At 37.8% G+C, this 22113-nt stretch overlaps 2 protein-coding genes across 4 annotated transcripts; both read right to left on the bottom strand.

Moving 5' to 3' along the window:
* Window positions 1–1597: 1597 nt before the first annotated feature.
* LOC105039389 (succinate dehydrogenase subunit 7, mitochondrial) lies at window positions 1598–6106 on the bottom strand. Of its 2 annotated transcripts, none has more exons than XM_010915527.2 (4): window positions 5882–6106; window positions 5725–5793; window positions 5254–5356; window positions 1598–1817 (listed from the first exon to the last, which is right to left on the bottom strand). In XM_010915527.2, the coding sequence occupies exons 1-4, from the start codon at window positions 6089–6091 to the stop codon at window positions 1813–1815; spliced, it is 387 nt and encodes a 128-aa protein (XP_010913829.1). In that variant the 5' UTR covers window positions 6092–6106; the 3' UTR covers window positions 1598–1812. The 2 variants fall into 2 exon arrangements, with proteins under 2 accessions (XP_010913829.1, XP_019703520.1); XM_019847961.3 differs by lacking the exon at window positions 1598–1817 and adding an exon at window positions 2368–2701.
* Window positions 6107–6823: 717 nt separating this feature from the next.
* LOC105039162 (mitogen-activated protein kinase kinase kinase NPK1) lies at window positions 6824–20145 on the bottom strand. 2 transcript variants are annotated; one of them, XR_830853.4, is made up of 18 exons: window positions 19712–20145; window positions 19570–19611; window positions 19371–19436; window positions 19171–19281; window positions 19007–19087; window positions 18834–18911; window positions 17065–17147; window positions 15867–15948; window positions 15633–15733; window positions 9523–9562; window positions 9316–9375; window positions 9175–9224; window positions 8913–9060; window positions 8546–8764; window positions 8034–8368; window positions 7740–7807; window positions 7292–7643; window positions 6824–7215 (listed from the first exon to the last, which is right to left on the bottom strand). XR_830853.4 is itself a non-coding variant. In XM_010915196.4 (17 exons), the coding sequence occupies exons 1-17, from the start codon at window positions 20033–20035 to the stop codon at window positions 7543–7545; spliced, it is 1989 nt and encodes a 662-aa protein (XP_010913498.1). In that variant the 5' UTR covers window positions 20036–20145; the 3' UTR covers window positions 6825–7542. The 2 variants fall into 2 exon arrangements, 1 of the variants encoding a protein (XP_010913498.1); XM_010915196.4 differs by having other exon boundaries at window positions 6825–7643.
* Window positions 20146–22113: the final 1968 nt, after the last annotated feature.

Here is a 22113-nt window from a genome sequence, read left to right as displayed (position 1 = left end):
ACTACTAAAGGCGATATTCATTTTATTAGTTGTACATGAAGCGTGCAAGTTGTACTACTGAATAGTGAACATTGCCTAGGTTTACTTAACTGTCTTGATAAGGTTATTCATCAACTGTGGTTGCTTCTTTCCCCTCAACTTTTAGGGAGCGCATGAACTCGTGGACGTCCACAAAATGTGTCCAGATGTGTGTGCATGCTGAATTTTTGTTTGTGCTGGAATTTTCCTCTACTCGGAGGATCTCCTTAGGTGAGTTATATGGTTGGATTGTGCACCGTTCCGTTGTAGAGTGAATGATCAGATCAACCATCAGTTTACCCAAATAAAGCATTTACAATATTATTTTGATTCGAATGTATATGTTTGATTAAAATATTGTTGTCAGATCGTTATGTTTTTTTGGGGAGAGAATTAGAGGGTGGTGATTGTTGTGATGCTGTTTTGGCTAAGATTGGACTGTTGGTTAAGTTTGGGCTGCCAGCTTCCTGTATCCAAGAAATAGCAGCATTGGTGTCTTTCATCCGCATATTTGTTGCATGAAGAAATTAAACCATATCTGAGTATATGTGTGATGACGGTAGGCTAGCGTGAGGCGCAGACATGGAGGGAGAGAGAGTGGAGTGGCTGCAGTGGCCGACTGGCCGGTAGGTGGAAGGCGCAGAGAGAGAGAGAGAGAGAGAGAGAGAGGAACTTGGTGTAGATTTGGTAGGGCAGCCGGGCGCCTCTAGAGGAAAGCAATGCCTCTGTTGAGAAATCCCTAATTTCTCGATTCATGTTACCCCTTTTTCTATTTTAAACATTATAATTTGGATATTATATGATTTACAATGATGAATGATATTTTAGATATTACATAGAGGATTTATGCCTGAATTTATCCTGATATAGATATAAATTTTAGCAAACTAATATTCATATTCTTATCTATATCCATCAAAAGAAATACAGATAGACAATTATCTTATTTATATTAAAATAATTAGTTCAACCTGTAATTCTATTTAGTTTATATAGTAGTTATGAATTTTTGAAGGAAATACCAAGCTATATTGTATAGTACTATGTTAACACATGGTATTGACTTAGTTTATCTCTTCTTTAGTGATACTTCTAATTTGGTGGTTATAAAGTTTAACTAATCTACACTTTTGGTATCTGATTGTGTCCACTTCCCCTCAAAACAACGTCCCCTCAAAACAAATATGGATAGAAAATTTTTGATGTCCAACCAATATTCGTGTCCGTGTCTGTATCAGTCAAACAAAAATAGATGTCGTTATGGATATACTAATATCCAATCCAGCACCACGTTCTTCTATATTATTTTTAAGTTTGGACTATGGAACTTCTACGCTCTTTGTTTATAAAGCTATGTAGAGAATCCTAGCCATCCGCATGGTGAAGAGTAATAGTCCGTTGCTTTCAGTTGCGAGCAGCGACGGACGGGATTGAGAGATGCGTCTGAGGTGACGGAGCAACACAAGGGAGGCCTTGGTGGTCAAGCAGCGGATCACAGGAGGAACGATGTTCGGGCATGGGGTAGAGTGGATTACGTCCATGACCAAGAGAGAGGAGGTGAAAGCAACAGAACGATAGCTTTTGTCGAAGCAACAGAATGATCTTCGCTTTAATGTTAAAAATGATGAGTTAAATTTGTCGTCATCAGATTTGATACTGCAGATGTGGAACCAGACCACAAATCCGACATTTCAGGTACAAAATTTAATGGTTTACACCTAGAATAACAAGACCACACTCTGCATAATAATCACTTTGCCAAAATGGCCAGTACTCTGCAGCAGAATCATGGCTTCAGCCTGCACGAATTATTTTGAGAGTAAATGTTCGAAATTTAGAAAAAGAAAAATGCAGATCAGCCTGCACGAAATATTTTGAAAGCAAATGTTTAAAATTTAGAAAAGGAAAAATGCAGATTCCAGAAAAAGTTTAATGAGTAAAAAGATCCACTGCCAAAAAGTCCCCAAGGCGCATTAATGTTGCCTGCATAAAATTTACTGGAAATTTCTATGCGTGTATCACATTGTAACACAGTATCCATATCAAGAGTTGCTTTAAGCACCATTTCTAGCAGTATTTGAGGATTTCATGGAAAGCTAAGATAACTAATGGGAAATTAGCAACCAAGATTTGCCCTACTGAATAGTACCATACTCTATCATATCAATACTTGATACATCTTTTCATCTTATACTGTAACACATACTGACACTATAATAGGATAATACTGATACGAGGTTTAGCACCAAGACAGCGAACCTTGGAGCAAACAATATATATGGTCAAAGAAATCTAAACATAATGCAGTGATAACATCTAAAACACTTTCTAGCTCATAAACAGCCAATATCTCAGAAATCATCCATCTTTTAAGAGTCGTGAATGGCTAATTAAGCACCACTAATGAGCAAGTGATCAGAGGAACCAGATCCTCAATTTATAACACGACTTTTCAAACAAAAACAGAAAATTACAATTCTCTTGAGTTTTCAGGTATCCATTTTATTTCTATGATGGCTGATGTTTTAAAATCGTCAGTGCTGTCTGACAAAGCCATTAAAGGCAGTCCGAAAAGCACATAAGAAGAATGGAAACCCATCTTTTTATTAGGCAACTGGATGGTGTCAGTGCATCCTTTGTTCCTTTCTTCTTACAGCAACTGCATAAATTTCGTAGCTACACACTGAAACAAAGAAAGAAAATGACTGCATCTTCTGATAACTTGTAAATGCAGTAGTAAAATGAGCATATGATATTTAACATTTTTCTACTCTTAGCTTTTGTGTAATTGGTTGAACTATTAATAGTTTAATGCATATTCAGTGATGACGGCTTGACAGCTTTTGTTTGTTGCATTATCAGGGATTATTATTTCATAGGTATCTAAATTATAATACAAAAAAAGGTCCCCCAGAAAGTACTAATAAAGATAAAAATATACTTTTTCTAAAACAGTAGATGGAACACATGAGAAACACATGCTCAAAGAGGCAAAATATCTATAATATGCTCCTTCAACAGTACCCAGCTAACCATGGTTCTGTGACGATGTTGTAAAACACTAATCACCTGCCATATTCCATAGCAGATGGTTGTAACTAGCAATAGACAATAATGTCAATATCCTTTAATGCAGACATACCTAACAACTGCATCTTAGGATTTGTATTCTTAACAGAAATATCATTAAGATCTGAAATAAATTATGCAAAAAATGCACAATCAGTCATGTCCAAGACATGGTTCAGTAACCACCATTGAACACTTATGATTTACCATTAAATTAGAATTTCTTGTATACCTAAATATGTTTATCCTGAAAAAGTGTAGCATCACATGCAAAGCAAGGTGCGCATCTTGGCGAAGTAAGGCATATGCATAAATAGGAGCGCAAATAAGCCGAGCAGTTTGTAAGCTGCTCAAACTCAACTTGATTATTATCGAGCTCATGTAGCTTGAGCAGTTTTTCGAATCGAGCTCAAGTAGCAGAATACTTGGCTTGAAAAAGCTTGTGAGTTTAATTAAGTATATATATTTAATACTATTATATTATATTTATAATATATATTATTCATTCAACATTTTAAAATATAATATTTATACTTTTTAACATGGCCTAACTTCTAATTTTTAACTATATTTTTTAATTATGATGAAGGCTTAAATTCAAGCTCAAACTAGAGCTCGAGTCTGCTTTGATTGATATTAGAGTTGAGTCAAGTCAATCTCTAATATTGCTTTGTTTTAATAAGGCTTGATTGATTTCAAGTCGATTTCAAGCTTAGATATTAAGGCTCAATTGATCTCGAGTCAAGTTTCAAGCTTGAGTATTTTGAATTAAGTGGAGCTCAAGCCTCTAGTTAGTAAACCCGACTCGACTTGATTGCACCCCTACATGTGAATATGTGTGTGTGGATAACTAGACACACACAGATTTGTGCTTGCTTTGTATTGTGTTTATTAATATTATTTTTATTGTCATATTTTTAACAACATGAATTCATTTTAAGTATATGTATTGGCATGCATATAGATACATATATCTATAGACATAGATATAAACACATAGATGTATCTACACATATGTGCATAAATACAAACACATACATATGTGTCCATACATGTGTATGCATATGTATATAAATATTAAGCATAAATCACAACTAGCAAAAAATGATGAATAATACTGATGGTACATCAAAATAAACATGAATCATAGTTGTAGATTTGTAATATCAAAGAGACTTAAAAGTTTTTTTTCTAAGTCATAGCAAAATACATGCAACAAAATAGCACACCACTTACAAATAACACACCTCCTTTCTCTCCTTTCCCTCTTTCCCTTCATATGCACGAACATGGATTATGTGGTTGAGCGTGTAATATTTTCCTTTCCATAGAAGGATACATAACTAACACATGGCTCCACCTTCATGGAATTTAAACATGCCCTACTTAGTTGCTTTTGCATAATTTATGCACCTTGGCATATTTATGTGTCTAGGCACCTAAATGAACATCTTCAAAAACACTAGTTTACTTGGACTAACTTGTGGCATAGTCAACCTACAATACCCCATCTTAGTTGCACATTCCTATTAATCACTTGTTGCACGGAAAACCTTGTAGGTAAACTTTGTTGAAAACGTACATAGATCCCTCTATATACGCCGGGAGAAAAGAAGATCACATAAACCACAATAAATAGGAAAGGTAGCTCATTCTTTTTCTTAACTAGGACTGAGTCCACTATGATATCTAGTCATCTTATCCAATATCAAGCATTAGCATGTTCCTAATACTCACCGGCATAGACACATTAGAGAGAGTAAAAAAACACGCTTATCAATCTAAATTATTTACAAGATGGGTGCATTTCACCTAGTGTTGCATGAGCTGAAGAGAAATTATTCTTCACAGTTCACACACACTACTCTAAAAAGTGCATGTACATACATGTGCTTGCATGCATGGAAAGAAAAGAAGATAAACAAATAAAACTCATTCCATGGAAATATGCGAACAACAAAGTATTTCTGCGAACAATCTACTAGATGCATTTTTATTCCACGATCCTATAAAATCACTGAACAGAACACATGAGGCAACAAAACAAGTTTCTGTTAGCATAAAGATCCCATGCTTCTTGGATGACAATATCGTATTTCACAACAAGAATTGCAATTAAGTCAAAGACTAACCATAAAACCAATCATGTTTGCTAATAAATCATACCAGCAACAACAAGCACAGAAAGGGCGTCCCCAATTTTCGACACCCGCTTCACAGTATTCTTGTACGATTTGAACTTCTTAAGCGCAGGATCTTCTTCCAGCAGCTGCCGTATCATTTATTACACAATCAGAATTATAAGATGAGCGAAGAAAGCACAAGAATATTATTATGATCGCATGATCATAGTGAAGTGAACAGAGCATTTAATGGACTGTCACCGTAAGTTGATTAAATATCAAAACTTATAACGATCGCATGATTGTTAGCACACACCAAGAATAAACCCATAAAAGCATCATTCCGATCCTCCTTCCACTCATCCCAAAGTAATCGTTGATCGCCAATCATCAGCCACAAGAAAGGGATGATGGTGATCTTCAAATCTCATAGGCGAGGAGATCGAAACCCTGACCCACAAATTTCGCTGATGATAGATAGAAATTAAAAGATAAGAAGGGGAAGAAGGCTCACCGCCTTCTCGCGAGCTCCGAGCTCGACGTGGTATCCGCGGCGGGGGAGATGGAGCGCTGGCTCCGCCTTCTGTGGCCAAAGACGGATCGGAGATCGGAGAGACTTGGTTTTTTTGGGGGAAAAAATGATAGAGAGAGATCGTGGTGAGAGAATAGACCTGGGAGTGGGAGCGCAAGATCGAGAAGAGGGAGGACTTGGAGAGAGGACCAGCCATTGCAGCGCGGCGCAGCTCCGGACCACGATGTGCTGCTTCACGGGGGAGGTGGTAGAAGGCGTGAATTCGCCATTTAATTGGTAACTGCGAGACCCCATGGCGCGTGCATCGCACGCACGGTCTTGCGTTTGTAAATGCACGAGCAAAATGCATGCGCACATGGACATGAGTGAAAAAAATAAATAAAGAAATAAAAGAGTAGATGACTAACTGATCCCGCTCTCTTTCTGAAATTCTCTGCATTTAACAAATTAGAATAGATACATTCGTGGAACAAATCAAATTTTTAATTTTCAAATTTTTGATTTACGTAATCTTTTAATTATTTTTCTTTCTCGTGTTAAAAGAATAAAAAAAAAATGATATTTGTAATAGATATCTCATACCTTTAGCGGTTAGATCTAGAGCCGATCATAAGTCAGGTTTGGACAACGGTAATAACTTGAAGTCTAACTAAAAATAAATGTAATTTAGACATCAGCTGTACTTAAGCCGTTCCTTGATTTAGAGTAGACTATAATCCGAAGGTTTGAGTTGGAATGATGTAGCTAAGCCTATAAATCAACTTGTTGCAATCCCACTAGCACTATGTCCAGACTTTCACCTTGCCTCCCCCAGCTTTTCCTAAATTCCATGCAAGTGATTTAGCTCAATGTTGCATGTACAGAACAAATCTGTTTGGATGCCTATATATTTTTCTGAAATAAATAATTATAAAACATCTTCTTTGTAAAATCAATTTTATGAAAAAAGATGGAGATTTATTTTCATAAAACTCATTTTTTTCAGGTTTTATGTTTCCTCAATTTTGGCAAAAAAAGTTTTATGGAAAACAACCAAACAATCACATTTATAAATCTACTTAATTTAGGTTTTTTTATAAATCTGTCTAATTTAAAACTTATAAAGGCTGCTTTCAATTATTAGACATTGGATGAAATAATTGACGGATCAGTGGAATTCATTGTATGCCGCCATGGCACCCATCAAGATCCCAATATGATCGCAGTAAAATATTTGGCACTTATTAAGGAAATCTAATAGTATCTAATGTCTGTCACACCAACTGTGAATAGTGCTTTATTGGGCTCTATTATTAGAAATTGTCGAATGCTTTGAAGCTTCTGTATTCTTTTGTAATGGATTTCTGATATATTTATTTTATAGAATGCTCTACATTTTCTACAAAAAAGAAACCAGTCGAGCTTCTAAAATGCACTAGTACAGCCAAACATGATACTGCTTCACGTGCCACTGGCATAGCATCAAACATTTCTCTGCAAAACGAGCACAGCATCAGCATCCTTACTCGCATCACACCAGCTTTTACCAAGAGATGCCTCTTTACTGCACCTCAAATTTGTGGATTGACAGACAAACGTGATGGACTTCTTGTACTCAAAATGGCAAAAGATGCTGGCAGCCTGCCTATCTTGCTTTCCTCTACTCACTTGAAAGAGATCAATGACTGCAGGATGAGAAATCATATTAATTCAACCAAAAGATTGAAACCTTCTGCACTTGCTGCTATACGTTTATGTTGATCGATGACCAGAGGGAGCATGCAGTAAGAAAACAAAAAAAGGCTGGGTAAATATGTATAGTTATTTGGCTGGAGATGCAAGTGGCAAGCGGTCTCTCTTTTGATGTAGGCCTGTGCCCCTTGGAGAAATTTTCCCTACAAGACCTGTCTGGCGCATCATCTCTGCAAGCAGAGTCATTGATGATTCAGACAAACAAAAAAAAAAAAAGAAAGGATCATAATGCAACTAGTAAGATGGGTTTGTGAAGCTTAAATTACCTCTTTCCCTCTCAAGCTCCTGATCCAGCTCTTCCTTCCACTTCCTCCGTATCTCGGAAAAGCTTGCACTGCTCCCAACACATGTTATTGTGATCAGATAAGAAAGAAAAATGATATGCTCATGCTCGGGGAAAAACAAAGGTGAAAGAATTTCTCCCATAATTCATGACAATGAAGAGCGTGTCAAGCATAAACATCAATTCTTTCCTATAAGTTCTCCTTCCTAATAGGTTAACAATATAATGTAGCAGGTACCTATAAAATCATATCAGAATATAAATATTGTTAGCAAACCTTAGGCTTGTTGGTTCTTGTTGAGCATCTTGAAGAAGATCTCCCAACTCATTAAGCCGAGAAGAAGGTAGTTCTCTCAGAATTTGATTATTCTCCACACCACTGCTTGAGACTTGCCTACTGCAATTCCCAGGGCTTACGTTCTTCATGGTATCAACACATGGGGAAGATGATCCACTTATCACTTTGTTGGTTGAGGGCTTGCTTTTGGAGGGAAATTTCGAATTGTTTGTGATGTTCTCCATACACATACTACCAACTCCTTCCGAACTTTTAGCATTCAAGGTGCTGTAGAATTCGTATAAAGGGGTCTGCAGCTTCTTCAGATCAAGGGCCTGAGATGTGTGGTTGTTCGATATACATCATTTGCAAATCATACAAAATCAAGCACATTCTTTCAAGTCTATGATGAGGCATTGATAATAAAACTGCTTGCTAGTCCCTGTTCATGCGTTATATGGATAAATCAAATAATTAGCCATTTTTTAAGCAAAAAGTTGTTAATAATATACCTTCTCATCCAGGAAGGCTTTAATTTTTATCTCTGTGACTTCATCATCCTCACATATTGGCCCACAAGGGAATGTGAAGTCATTTTCCCCTTCCTGACCATCACCTGAAGCTCCATTAGGTGATTCACCCATGTCCTCTGAGTTCATGATTACTTGTCCTGGACTAATATCAAACTTGCATGGCCAGTCATCAAAGGGCTCAGATATTGGATTGAAGCTCTGAAATCAATACACGAGAGCAAATAAATCATTATTTAACTTCAGCGAGCAGTATAATGGATCTCCATCATATAATACAGGTTAGAATGAGACATTAATGAAACCTCTTAAGGTAATATAAGTTACTTGTAAAGAAATGCAATCTTACTGATCCAACCACTGGAAAATCATCTGTGCCATTAGGCCGACACTTGTCATCTTCAGTACTTGCATCCCAGATAGATCTTACTGTTGAGGCCTTCTTGGGGTTCATGGTGGAGTCACTGCCACATACACAATTCACATAGTTCAAGCCCCTGCAAGTACCGCAAAGTTGTCAGATTAAGAATGTAGCAGAAGAGCTTTTTCAAGTCACCAATGCGCAACAGAGGCAATTTGGAAAATAAAAATATTATGCATATATTACTTACAAGTTATTCATCTGCACTTTCGATGATGTAACCACAGTTTTGCAGGGTTCCTGCCATGAGACCATTATCAGGCAAAGAATATTTAAGATGAAGCAATGGATGAAATCATGAAAATAACCAACTTCTATTCGGTAATCTTACATTAGCTGAAGAAAAATTGAATGGATGTGGATCCTGAAATTCCCCTGTAACGAAGGGATGCTGCACAGAAAATATCCAGGAATAAATACATGACATGAATCAAACCTTTGTTCCATGCTGGTGACATCAGGTCATCAGGATAATGAGTTAAATATGAATAAAATATTATTCCATTATCTATTAGTTGGAAACAAAAGTTAGTATTACCAGAAGCAAGTCAGAAGCACTTGGCCTCAAGTTTGGTTCCCTGAAAACAATGCAATGCTGGTCCTCAGGACTTCAAAGAAGGCATGAGAAAAATAAAATAAATTCCAAAAGGCAGCATATTGAAATATTTTCCCTTTCAAATTTCATAGATAGTAGTTTGATAAATATCCCATGAACTTTGTCGATGACAAATGTAGGAAGAAAGAGGAGGAAAAAACAAAAAGCAGCAGTTATCAGGTCAACATGTTAAACAGAGTCTAGAAGGTGCAGGATATATCAGGTCTAAGGGTATAAAGCTGATCTAGAGTAGTTTCCATTATAATCAACTTCATAGTGAGGATAGGTGCTTAACACCTGATATGGTAAACTTGGGACCCTAGGAAAAATAAGAGAGATGGAAAATGATATAAAAGCCTGGGAAATCTCAACAAGGAGGGTAAAGACGAGAGACCAAAGCACCTACGTATATGAAAGGATGAACTATGCTCCTCTCAAAACATGACAGCATCTACTCTTGAGTTCAAAACTAAAAATGGGCCATTTAAATTAAAGATCCACCGTTGGTGATCTATACCACTATAAATACCTAGGAATCAAATATCGTATATTTTGGTGGTCTCTAACCTATATATAGAGGTGAACTAAAACACCATGGAATGATCTGAGACAAGATCCGGTCGGTTCCCAGCCATTGGATGGGCATGGATTTTAATACTCTAACACCCCCCATTTCCTCTCCATCACATTCCATTGTCGAGAATTGAGAAAGAGAAAAATGTCAAATCAAAAAGAGGCATATAATCTCCATCTCTCTATACTCCCTCCCTTGTTCTCTCTCCCTTTCTCTTCTCTAATCTATCTACCTCATTCTAACCCTTCTCTGCTCTCTCTATTAGTCCCTCTCCCTCTCTCTTCTACTATTCTCACTTCCTGTCTCATCTTGAAAATACCCTCTCGTTCTCTCCCTTCTCTCATAGAGATGTCCACCTTATCCACTCTCTCTCCCATTGTCTTCCTTCTCTCTCTATGCTCTCTCTCGCTCTCTCTCTCTCTCTCCCTCTCAAAACTCACTCTTGAAAAGGCCAGCCAGCTATTTGGTCATGACAGCAGAGGCCAAGAAGCCACCTCCCTGGAGCTCTTTTCCAAAGATGTCTAGGATATGATAGCTAGTGTATATAAGATCCTTGGCTTGAAGACAAAGGTAACTAGCCTTCCGTAGCGACCAAGTGATAATCATGATATTAATCTCACATAAAAGAGAGCCAACACAGGATATGTGCATTCCCATTGCTTCCGATTGGACCAACCACTTAACCTACATACCAAAATTTATTTTTCACGGTCATACTTATTCATGCAATTTTAGTGCTTATTGTTATCAAATTGGTGTTTATCATTTCAAGATTATTATTTATCCCAGATGTGTTGATCTTTACTATTGCATGTTAAGTATTTACTCAAATGTGGAAAGCAAAAAGTCAAAGATGAAACCTTGCTTTTTCTAGTTATCCACTAGACTACAATTCTTTACTATGGCAATGTTATAATTTGCTAGGTTGTCTTCTTACCTTTCTTCATTGCTATTTACTCCACGTAGGCCTCACCATCAGACTTTTATTGCTTATTTCTGCAACTTTAATGCTTGTTGCTCTAGATAGTGCTACCAGTTCAAGGTTACTGTTTATTCTGGCCTATATAGATGTTTATCTCTACATGCTAAGTGTTTGCCCAAATTTTGGAAAGTAGGAAGTCAAAGATATGATCTTTTTTTTTCTGCTTATCCAATTGACTATAAATCATGACTTAAGTCAATGTTACTGTTTACTTCTCAACTCTAATTGTTTATTCCATGGTGTGCTGAACTACCCTGAACCATCCAATTCCGAGTGTATCGAGCCAAACTACCCCATTCGGGGCATAGTCCGAACCAAGGTGGAACCAAGACGGTTCACCGCTTCAATTTGAAAAATGACTCAAACCACTCCCAATTAGGCAGTTCAGAGCAGAACCAATGGAAAAACACTTGATTCGCACCAATACAAGCTGATTTGGTCCCCCCCTCCCCCCGGTCTAATAAATGAGCGAGGCATGAGAAGGCCTCCTAGGCCTTCTCATGCCTCCTCTTATTTTAAAAAAATATCCAAACTCGCAAAAAGGCAATTTTTGGCCATTAAAAGCTGGATCTAATACAAAACAAGGTAAGAAGCTCTCCCCCTCATCATTTCTTCTTTTTTTAAAATCAAAAAATGGCAAAAAAAAGGAACATATGGGGAGGTCATGCCAAAATTTTGGCATAATTTCATGATATGTTGCAAGTATACGGGTGATCTATACAATCTCACTAAAATCTTGATTTTTTGTTTAAAACTTAATTTTTAAATTAAAATATATTTGTAGATTAATAATTAAAAATAAAATAATATGAAAAAATAACTATAAAATCAACAACATGTTTAGAAGTATGCATGCTATCTCGATCAAAATTTGAATAAAATCGAAAATAAGTGACCTTCCATGCATGCCCAAGGGCCAAGAAAAATATATGTAAGATCCATAGTAGGATGCTACAAAGGTCTAAGTTCAAATTAATTTTCTAAATTTTTACTATTTAAAACTATTTTAAAATTAAATATTGTTAAACATATTTAATTAACATAAAATAAATAAAAAATTACTATTATATATAGATAATTCGGAAATATTTTTTGAAGTTAAAAACATACTTTTTTCATCAAAACAAAATTTCACTATTTTTAAATAATTAATAAATTGGCATGTGCTTGACAAACTTATAAGAATGGATCTACCGAAAGATCCAAAGCATAATATTCATCGGGACCCAAAGCAAAGTTCAAGGGAAGAGTAACTAAGTTGAAGCAGCATCTAGCTGGTAGTCATCCCGATATATTCATGTATCGAAAATACCCATAATAATCCAATGGCTAATGAAGAACTTCACTAATTTCAAAATAGTGAAGCAAAAGGTTGCACGGAAGAGGATGGAGATGGATCATCGAGCAGTAAAGCCACTTTCTTATCACTTTAGCAAATCATAGTAGGCCTTCACCTTTATTTGAAAAATGAGGTGACATGGATCCAAGTTGCCATCCAGGCAAGCCTAGATGAATAGTGGCAATCAAAGGAGGTAGCCAAGCATAAGGCTCAATTTGAATCTTCACAATACGATTCAGGTCCGGTTCTAAAACTTATAGCACAACTCCAAATTTCAAAAGGACCTCAATCAGGGAGGCCGTTAGCAGAGGTGGGGTCATATTGCATCTGTGCTAGAGGTCTTTGGTTGTTGAAAGTAAAAGTCTTCCTAAGAGATTGTACTAGGAATCACCATCCACAGTCTAGGTCCACGTGCCTTCCCCAACAGGGATTTGAAGCAATAGAGGATTAATACTATGCTGGTGAAGGACAAGAAGAATATGTGGCTATTGTATTCAAGGTTTTAAATCCTATGGGATGGGATTGTCCCGATCTTTTCATAGAACGGGATGCACCGCCATCCCGCCCCATCCCGACATATGGGATAGAGGATATCCCAAGACATCCCAATAGGAATGTTGAGATGCGAGCGGGATAGCCCTATCTCGATATATGAGATGGTATCCTATCTGGATATCCCGAGGGACATCCCATTGGAACTGAATCTTTGAACGTATCTTGGTCCCACTTCGGCTACATCGTAACCAAGATTTCATGAATCAGTACTGAGATCCGTACCAATTTTTGCTCGATACGGTATGGTACGGTACCATATCGTATCATTCCGACCCGTAGCGACATTAAAAAAATCAAAAAAAATTTCACCCACCACCACTAAAAAAAAGAAAACCATGCTGAACCATACCGAATCGGATCCATACCGCACCAAACCGAACTAAACCATCTGATTTCGCGCGATTCGGATCCGTATCATACTGAACCGACCGATACGATCTGATTCGGACAATGTATCAAAAAATAGGCCTGAATTTTGCTGATTCCCACCGGTATGGTATGGTATAGGGTGTACCGGCTAGTTAGAATAAGTACGAAATACCATGATCCCAGCAGATGCAGCAAGCAATACGTACTATCAATTTGCTATCTCTTTGACAGGCTATCAATTTGGATGTGGATCCTCCAAGATCAAAGGATATTCATAATAAGCTCCTCAATGACAACAAAAAGGAGCTATAAAGCTAAATCACCTCCTACCAAAGCAAGTGAGCCATCTATAGACTGACAATGATGTATGATGGTTCAACCAATCCTAGCAGGTGAAGCATCATCAACTTTTTGATATACTATGATACAAAGATTTATCTTTCAGAAGTCAATTGACGCTTCTAATGTCAATTGACGCTTCTAATCAAGTACATGATGCTGTGTACATCCTCGGACCGGAGGAGATGGTAAATTAGGTAGGTGACCAAAATGCTATGTAAGTGGTCATGGATAATGGGCCACAATATAGAATCACTAGGAAGATCTTGATAGAGTAATGATCGCATATTTTTTGAACCTCATGTGCTGCACATTGTATTAATCTCATATTGATGGAAATCAAAAAAGTTCATAAGGTGTAGCAAATTAAATAAATAATCCCAATGTATACCATATGTCCATATGGTACCGAATTGGTAGCTAACTAGAATGAATCCCAATAACAGTTCAATTTACCTTGGTTTATTACTTGCTAAGTTGTCTCCTTATGTTGCATGTAATGGAGGAATGAGGAGAAGACAGAGATGTGAGGGGGACTATGCCCCTTAGCTTCTTAAAGAATTTCCCTATGCTAGTTTAGAGTTCCTTCAAGATCTTGGATCTATGGTCAAATAAATCAACTACAAGAAAAAGAAGAGAGATTTCAAAGAGAAAGATATAAGAGAAGAAAAGAAGGAAAGGAAGAGGCAAGGAAGGAGAGATAAATGCCTTGTCTTTTCTTTAAAAGAAAGGAGGCAGAAAGGAGGAATGGGCAGGGGGGTGGGTGAGGGAGAAGGGGAGTCGAGAGATCTCAAGAGGACAGAAGCAAATCTTTGAGGAGAAGGAAATAGAATAATGAAGAGTAATAGAAAAGAGAGGAGAAAGCGAGAGATTGCAAAGAAAGTAGAGGAAGAGAGGGCATGGAGAGAAGAGAGACGTGCACCTCTCTCCAATTTGGCATTTTGTCTTTTTTTTTTTGACTTTTTTCACAATAATGAAACGACAAAAAAAGGGGTTCATCCAAAGGGATAGGGTGTTAGAGCATTGAGATCCATGCCCATCCAATACTTGGGGAATCAACTAGATCCAGTCCCATATCCGATTGTAAGGAGCCTAGTTCATCTACATATGCACATATTTATAAGTATGTGTATACAATATATATAAGTATATATGTATAAAATATATATACATATATAGGTACACACACACACACACACATATATATATGTATGTATGTATGTATGTATGTGTATGTATGTGTGTGTGTGTGTGTGTGTGTGTGTGTGTGAATGTATGTATGTATATATATATGTATGTATGTATGTATGTATGTATATATACGTACGTACGTACGTACATACATATATATATATCGATGTATTACTCTTCAAACTTTCAGAATAGATTGTCTCTATGATATTGATTTTGTGAAGAAGGGCTGGTTTGAATATATGCGAAAGGCTGGATGAGAATGGCTTTGACTATAACCAACTTTTTGGTGAAAATTAATGCTACAATTAGATAGGGTCACTCAAGAACAGACAGAAAAAAAAATCCCTATGCATTTCTAGGGGAAAGGAAATATAAACAAGAGCAACAACTAGGCTTGGATGCATGTCCATCAGGATATAAGACACTAGAATGGCTTTTGGATGTAAGTTTTTCCAGTAACAAGACACATCAATAACAAAAGTTTTCCCAGTAACAAGACACATCAATAACAAAAATGAGTACATAAACGTTCAAACACAATTCCATAAGAGTTGTGAATAGTTATTTTCAAGTACGGGAATATTTAAGGAAGCGATAATGAAAACTGAAGTGTAAATCAACTAGCTTCGTCATATGTCTATCATCAGATAGTCATTGTTTAGCATAAACAAACCAAACTAAAAAGAACCAATCGTACATACTCTTGTAGGCATTTTAGAAGAAAATCCTTAGCCTCTAAAGAAAGATGCTCTGGAATTGGTGGGTGTGACTTTGTTGTGCCAACATGAAATAAAGCAGCAACCTAAGCAAAATAGGAATGTTAGGCAACTCAATATTTATTTAAAATTTTATTGCAAACCTTATCCAATTCTACAAAGAATGGGGGGCAGGGGGGAGAGAGAGTAGAGAGAGCACAAAGAGAGAGAGAGATTAACCTCTTGGTATTGCTGGCTCCAAGGAGGCTTGCCAGTGGCCATCTCAATAACAGTACAACCAACACTCCAAATGTCAGCAGAGCTGGAAGCATTAACACAAGACAGCGACAAAATAAGTTATCAGAAGAAGGAAACTTATCAGCAAAACTGTTCGCTCAACAAAGCAAGCTATCCAGATCAACAGCAAAACGCAATTTTTAACATGTCCAAAAGTACAACATAAGCTCAAAAGATCAGAAGAAATGACTTTAATGGAATGAGAAAAAAGATCAAGAATTCTTGAACTAAAAGTCAAGTGTAATATTTTATCAGTATAAATCAATACCCCTAATGTTTGACCTACATATTGAATCATGACATCACCAAAATATGATGTGAGCAAAATAGACAGTTTTCATATCCCTTATGCACCATCCTTCTCTTGGTGCAATAACAATCATGGGTCTCTGAGAAAAGCAATAGCAAGAAAAGGGGTAGGTTGCCCACCCCATCCACACCCCCCCACACAACCCCTGCCAACCCAATTACTAACTGACATTTTGGAATAGCACACATTAGAATACTAGTGTTCCCTAAAAAATGGGTGACTAGGACCTCATTGATAAAAGCAATGAAATTCTCAATATGTTAAAACTGGTAAAGGGGAAGTATAATTGTGTGCTAGACATGCAAAATTTCTCTGGTAAACTTTAGGATGGTCTAAATGCATAAGAAAGTTTCAATATCTCTTAGACAGCACAATTTCCATTGCTTTTGCATTATTAGAAAATATCATCATCAAACAACTGTTCTTGTGCTGAAAGAGGGATAATCTATGATGAATAAAGATCTTCCTTGTCCTGTTATTCCAGACAGGATCCATTTTCATTGTTAGATAGTCATCAAAGAGAAAACCTTTACAAGACAACAAAGGAGAAATCGTATAACCACTATGGAATGGAAGTTCAAATATGGTAGAATGACACAGAAATATAGAAATTCCACAGTTATGTCTTTTACCATGCAGATTTTTACCATTTTACAGAAACATGAAAAAAAAAGTTCAAAGGAAAAAAATGGAAATATAATCAAAGCAAGATGCTTCAGATAACAAATAAATAGTAGGCAAATGATAAGTTAGTTCAAAATGCATAATTATATAGAAAAAAAGAAAGTAATCTCAACATAAGTAGTTAAAATACAGAAAGGATATGCTTACAAGCTATGCCCACTTTGAACAATTACTTCTGGTGCCATCCAGTATGGAGTACCTTTCATTGACTTGGCAGCTGTCATAGTTGCCTGACAAATTCAATGGCTCATATACTTATAGATGCTACCAAAAAAAAAAAAAAGCACGTAAAGACAAAAAAGAATAAAATTGAAACAGGACATAAGTGGTAAAACAGGTTCTTTAATTTAAATGTCTTAGAAAATAAATAATAAATAACAGGCAAAGATGGCACTGATTCACAACAGAATCAATTAACATGTTATGTGCTTCTGTACCATATGATGACCATTAAGCCCATCTCTATCAGAAGCTGAGAGACTCATCTGGCCAGTCATTATCCTAAAGCCCAGTTGATAAAGAAATTGTGTATTTTCATATAGCATCATCGAGAGGTAAGAGTATGTGCGAAGGACCTTAGCATATAAACCACCATCAAACTTTAAGAATACAAGCAAATCCATTGAAATATAACTTAGAACTATTACAGTTTCTGAATAAATCCATAACAAAATTGCAGATTCCTAAGAAACTTGATTATATGAATTAGAGAAGCCAACTTCCAGGAGGCTACTTCACCTCTAAGGGCCTGTTTGGCTGTCTAAGCCCAAAATCCCATGGGATTCATGGGATTGGGCCAGCACAGCTAAGAAAATCAGCCTGGCTAGGCTCAATTAGACAAAAACCCAGGGACCTTTGGAGTGGACCGGCCCTGAATCCCATAGGAAGAAAAAAATAATCCATTGAGGGCATTTTTTCTTCCTATGGGATTCGGACTGGCCCACTCCAAAGGCCCCTAGCTTTTTATCTAAACAACTCTAGCCTAGGCTGATTTTCTTAGCTGTGCTGGCCCAATTCCATGAATCCCATGGGATTTTGGGCCCAGACAGCCAAACAGGCCCTAAAAGAGCATGTGAAACTCCTAAATTACAATAAGTGTGTTCAATAGGATTGACCTTTTCTATTAGAATTGAGGGAATATGCAGCAGAGTAAAGCATCAGTCTGCCATGCACCTTATTTATTATTATTGCTTACTTTATTTCATTCCACCAAAAAATAACTTTAACTTGTAACTTATGTCTGGCCCCCAACAGCTATGTCATAAAGTTCAACCACAGTAGGGAAAAAGGTAAAAGAAAGAAAGAATTCACACATTCAAGCGAAGGAAAAGGTGTGTGCTTGCTCCCTCTTTTTCTTTCACATGTTCTTGCAAGGTATAATTCTAGGTCTGTGATTGAGTTGTCTGAAATTTTTACCCAACAAAAGCCCAATCCAATTCAGAGTTGATAAAAGAACTAATTCTGGATTAATGGGAATCATTTCACAAACTTGGCCAGATACCACTGGGACAATTGCAACCGAGAATATCTAGCATAATCTCCGATTAGTTCAAATTGTCTGGTCTAGACCAAAAATTATGACCCAACCTAAATGTGATACAACACCTAGAATTCATCAAGTAAAATAGTATAAACTCAGGTCTAAATCTTACAACTAACTAAGTCTAACAAACTTAAAACATGATGGACCATATATTATGACAACCCGATTCATGCATTATATAAGTCAGTAGCAAACAAATTGATCAAGACTGCAAAACTCTATATACTCTTCAAGCCGCATGAAAGAATCGAATATTAATATCTAAAAAATTGGCATGTGCACGGATCCTATCACTGAGAACTCCTCAGAAGTTAGTATGGTGTAGTAAAATATAAAAATAGGCAAAAAGGTAATAACTACTTTGCCTCCCTACCAGCTTAGCAACTTGCTTAGATGCCCCAAAATCAGCGAGCTTAATGCAACCTTTGTTATCCACAAGTATGTTTGCACCCTGTATAAGAAAAAATTCAAACATTTATCTAGTGTCCTTGAGAAAATAAACAGAACAACAAAATCATAATGGACTATGTGGAAAAAAGGTATTGCCTTTATGTCCCTATGTATGATTCCATTATGATGAAGATACTCAAGGCCCTGCAACAGCTGCTTTGTATACATTCTAATAACCTGTTTACAAGAGGGAATTACTATATAAATCAGCATTTCATATGTGGGAATTAAAGTGTGAACAAAAAAATATAGTCACTTACAGCCTCTGGAAAGGACCCGAATTTCACAAGCAGTGATGAAATTGATCCACCTGGGACAAATTCTAAGAGAATATTTAAGGTCTCCTCCTCCCTAACAGTTCCCAAGTATCTCTGTTCAAAACCCAAATAAGAATTTAGATGAAATCAGCTAAGAGAACAGACCAACCGCTTCATAAGAACGGGCAATATACTTCACTTACAACAATATTGGGGTGAGAAAGCTTCTTTAAAAGCTTAACTTCTTCCTCGAGCTCTCTTATATGAGCCTGCCCATATATTTAAATGATAACATTACACAAATAAGTACAAACCAACACTTTTGTAAACAAAAGGACAGGTTGTGGTGCGACTCAAAAAAGAAAGAAAAAATAAAGCATTCGATAAGGGTAAAAACCTAACTTGAGCTTTCTCCTTGGAAGCATTGTTCTTTGCGATCAAAACCTACAAACCAGACACCAATCCACAGTCAGCAACCCAGAACCGAGAAAGATCAAATCTTTAACCCTGACCACGAAAAACATACTCAAAACCAAAGTAAGACCTGTTTCACGGCGAGTAGCTCCCCAGAATCGAGGTTCATACCCATGTACACCTGGCCAAAGGCACCGCAGCCAATGAGTTCGCCCTTCCTCCACTGGATGGGAGGGGCGCTGTCCTCGGCGACGATCGGAGACCCCGGAGGTTGGGATGGGGCCTTGGGGAGGAACCCTAGCCCTAAACCTAAACCAAGCCTCGATTTTCTGAGGCACGAACCGATCTTTTCCGCGATGCCCCCGAATCCACCACCACCATCGGAGGCCTCATCGCCATTTGGGTTTGGTCGGAAGACCAGAGACCTGCGGACGGATCCGAAGATGTCTTGCATCGCGATCGCCCGCCCTTCTTCCTTGTTCTTCTTGTTAGGGTTCGTCGGCGCTCGCTGTGGTGTGAGATCTGCAGTCGTAAAGAACGAATGCAGGAAAAAATACACAAAAGAAACTGGCTCTCGTCGTTTCGCTCTTTCAAATTTTTTACATCTGAAGGGCCGAGAATGCCCCTATGGACCGTTACATGTGATGAAAGTGGGGCCCCTTTTTTAATAAAAATAAAAGGTGGGGCCCTTTTCATCCCGTCTGACGCGGAAGGACACTTCTTCCGCCGGGTTCTATCCGAAAAGGCGCCTTCGCCTGCCACCAACGACATCCTCTTCGTTTCCCCATGATCATTTGTGACGAGCTAAGTTGGATGGACTATTTTATGATTATTTTATTCAAATGATATAAATATAAAATTTTTAATTAAATTATATTAATAATTTTTAAATTAAATTAATTTTTTAAAATAAATTTTAAATTATAAAAATATAAATTTTAATTTTCGAATTTTTTGAATCATTTTAATGTTGCTTCCAGGATGTATTCCGATCGTTTTCTTTTATCGAAAATCTGATATAGAAAAATTCGATGCTGACGTGATAAAAACTAATACAGACGTGATAAAAAATAATATTTTATTATTTTTTAATTTTTTTTATTTTTCTTCTCTCTGCCCTCTTCCCTGCCCACCAGCTTGCCATCCGCGCACCCCCCAACGGACGGCCCCTCCGACCCTCCCTCGAGCACCCGGGGTTTCTACCCCATCCCAGCGCACCCCCGCCCACTCCGACACTGGTGGGTTGTGCGCTGGTACCCCCCAACCCTGCCCCACCTCCAGATAGACCGACCCTTGCCCTCCACCGCCGCCCCTCCTTTCTCCTCCATCACCTCCTGCCAAGCCCCCTTCCCACTGCCGCCAACATCTCCGATCGGTAGAGACCCCCCGACTCTCGTCCCCTCGGCCATGCACCTCCTTTCCTCGCCTCTTACTGTCTATCCCTGCTCTCCATGCCATCACCTCCCATTGATCTGTACCATCATCCTCTTCCTCATCGTCATCGGCGTTCTCCTCCGACCTCTCTTAGGTACTTTTCTTTCGTAGAACTCTGAAAATGAAAAAAAAAATAAAAAAAAATATCCAACACAAAACCCCAGCGACCGTCTAAGCTTCCCTATTCCGTCGCTCCAAGCCTCCCACCCTGTTGAGCTGGTGGGGGGGGGTGATGGAGTGACGGGGCGGAGCAAGGCGGGTTGTGTCGGGGAGTGGAACCACAGGGACAGGACGGGACCGAGCGGGGCACTAGGCGCAACCCGTCGATGTCGAGGCGGGTGGGGGTGTGGCAGGACAAGGTGCGGTGGGGCGGACACCGGGGTAGTCAGGGGGGGTTGCATCAGGGCGAATGGGTGCGTCGCGGGTGTGGCTGGAGGGATTGGTTGGGAGGAAGGAGGGGGCACACAGGAGTCTTCTTCATTTTTTTTTTTGCTTTGCGATTCGTGCAAGGGCAGAAAAAAGAAGAAGAATAAAAAAATTAAAAATAATAATAATATATTATGTTTTGCCATGTCAGTATCGGATTTTGCCACACCATATTATCGATAAGAGAAAATAGTCGGAATCCACCCCTGGGGCAATATTAAAATGGTTCAAAAATTTTGAGGACTAAAACTTAGGTTTTTGTAATTTATGAACTATCTAAAAAAATTCGACTTAGTTTAGGGACTACGAACATAATTTATCCAAAAATTTTTTATCCAAATGATAGAGGTTCGAAGGAAGAAAATACCATTTCAAATGGTACTTTCTGCCCAGTCAGTCTAACCCTCTGCAACCTATGTGGAACTTAAACCAAAAAATAAAATAAAAGTGCCATTGTGAATGGCGCTTTTAGAAGCGTCATTCCGAATGGAGGTCACTTTACAAGCGCCATGCACAATGATGCTTTAATTTTTTTTTTGTTTGGGTTCCACATAGGTTGCAAAGGGTTGGACTAATTGGACAGAAGTCACCATTTAGAATGGTATTTTCTTCCTACCATTCCAAATGGCACTTTTAGCTTTTGCATTAGTTTGGTAAATAAATTCGAACCTA

The sequence above is a fragment of the Elaeis guineensis genome, chromosome 1 (assembly GCF_000442705.2).
Source record: "Elaeis guineensis isolate ETL-2024a chromosome 1, EG11, whole genome shotgun sequence".
Taxonomy (NCBI): Eukaryota; Viridiplantae; Streptophyta; class Magnoliopsida; order Arecales; family Arecaceae; genus Elaeis; species Elaeis guineensis.
Note: the sequence above shows the minus strand (reverse complement) of the source record. Positions and strands in the feature narration are given on the sequence as shown.

Excerpts from the sequence above, each read along its gene's own strand:
- LOC105039389 (XM_019847961.3), bottom strand. The coding sequence starts at position 6,091 with ATGCATTTTGCTCGTGCATTTACAAACGCAAGACCGTGCGTGCGATGC. Across the intron at positions 5,794-5,881 it reads TCTTGCGCTCCCACTCCCAG|AAGGCGGAGCCAGCGCTCCA; the intron begins GTCTATTCTCTC and ends CTTTGGCCACAG. Across the intron at positions 2,702-5,253 it reads TTCTGTGCTTGTTGTTGCTG|TGTGTAGCTACGAAATTTAT; the intron begins GTATGATTTATT and ends TCTTTGTTTCAG.
- LOC105039162 (XM_010915196.4), bottom strand. The coding sequence starts at position 20,035 with ATGCAAGACATCTTCGGATCCGTCCGCAGGTCTCTGGTCTTCCGACCA. Across the intron at positions 15,734-15,866 it reads GGAGCCAGCAATACCAAGAG|GTTGCTGCTTTATTTCATGT; the intron begins GTTAATCTCTCT and ends TATTTTGCTTAG. Across the intron at positions 8,765-8,912 it reads ATTTTCCAGTGGTTGGATCA|AGCTTCAATCCAATATCTGA; the intron begins GTAAGATTGCAT and ends TATTGATTTCAG.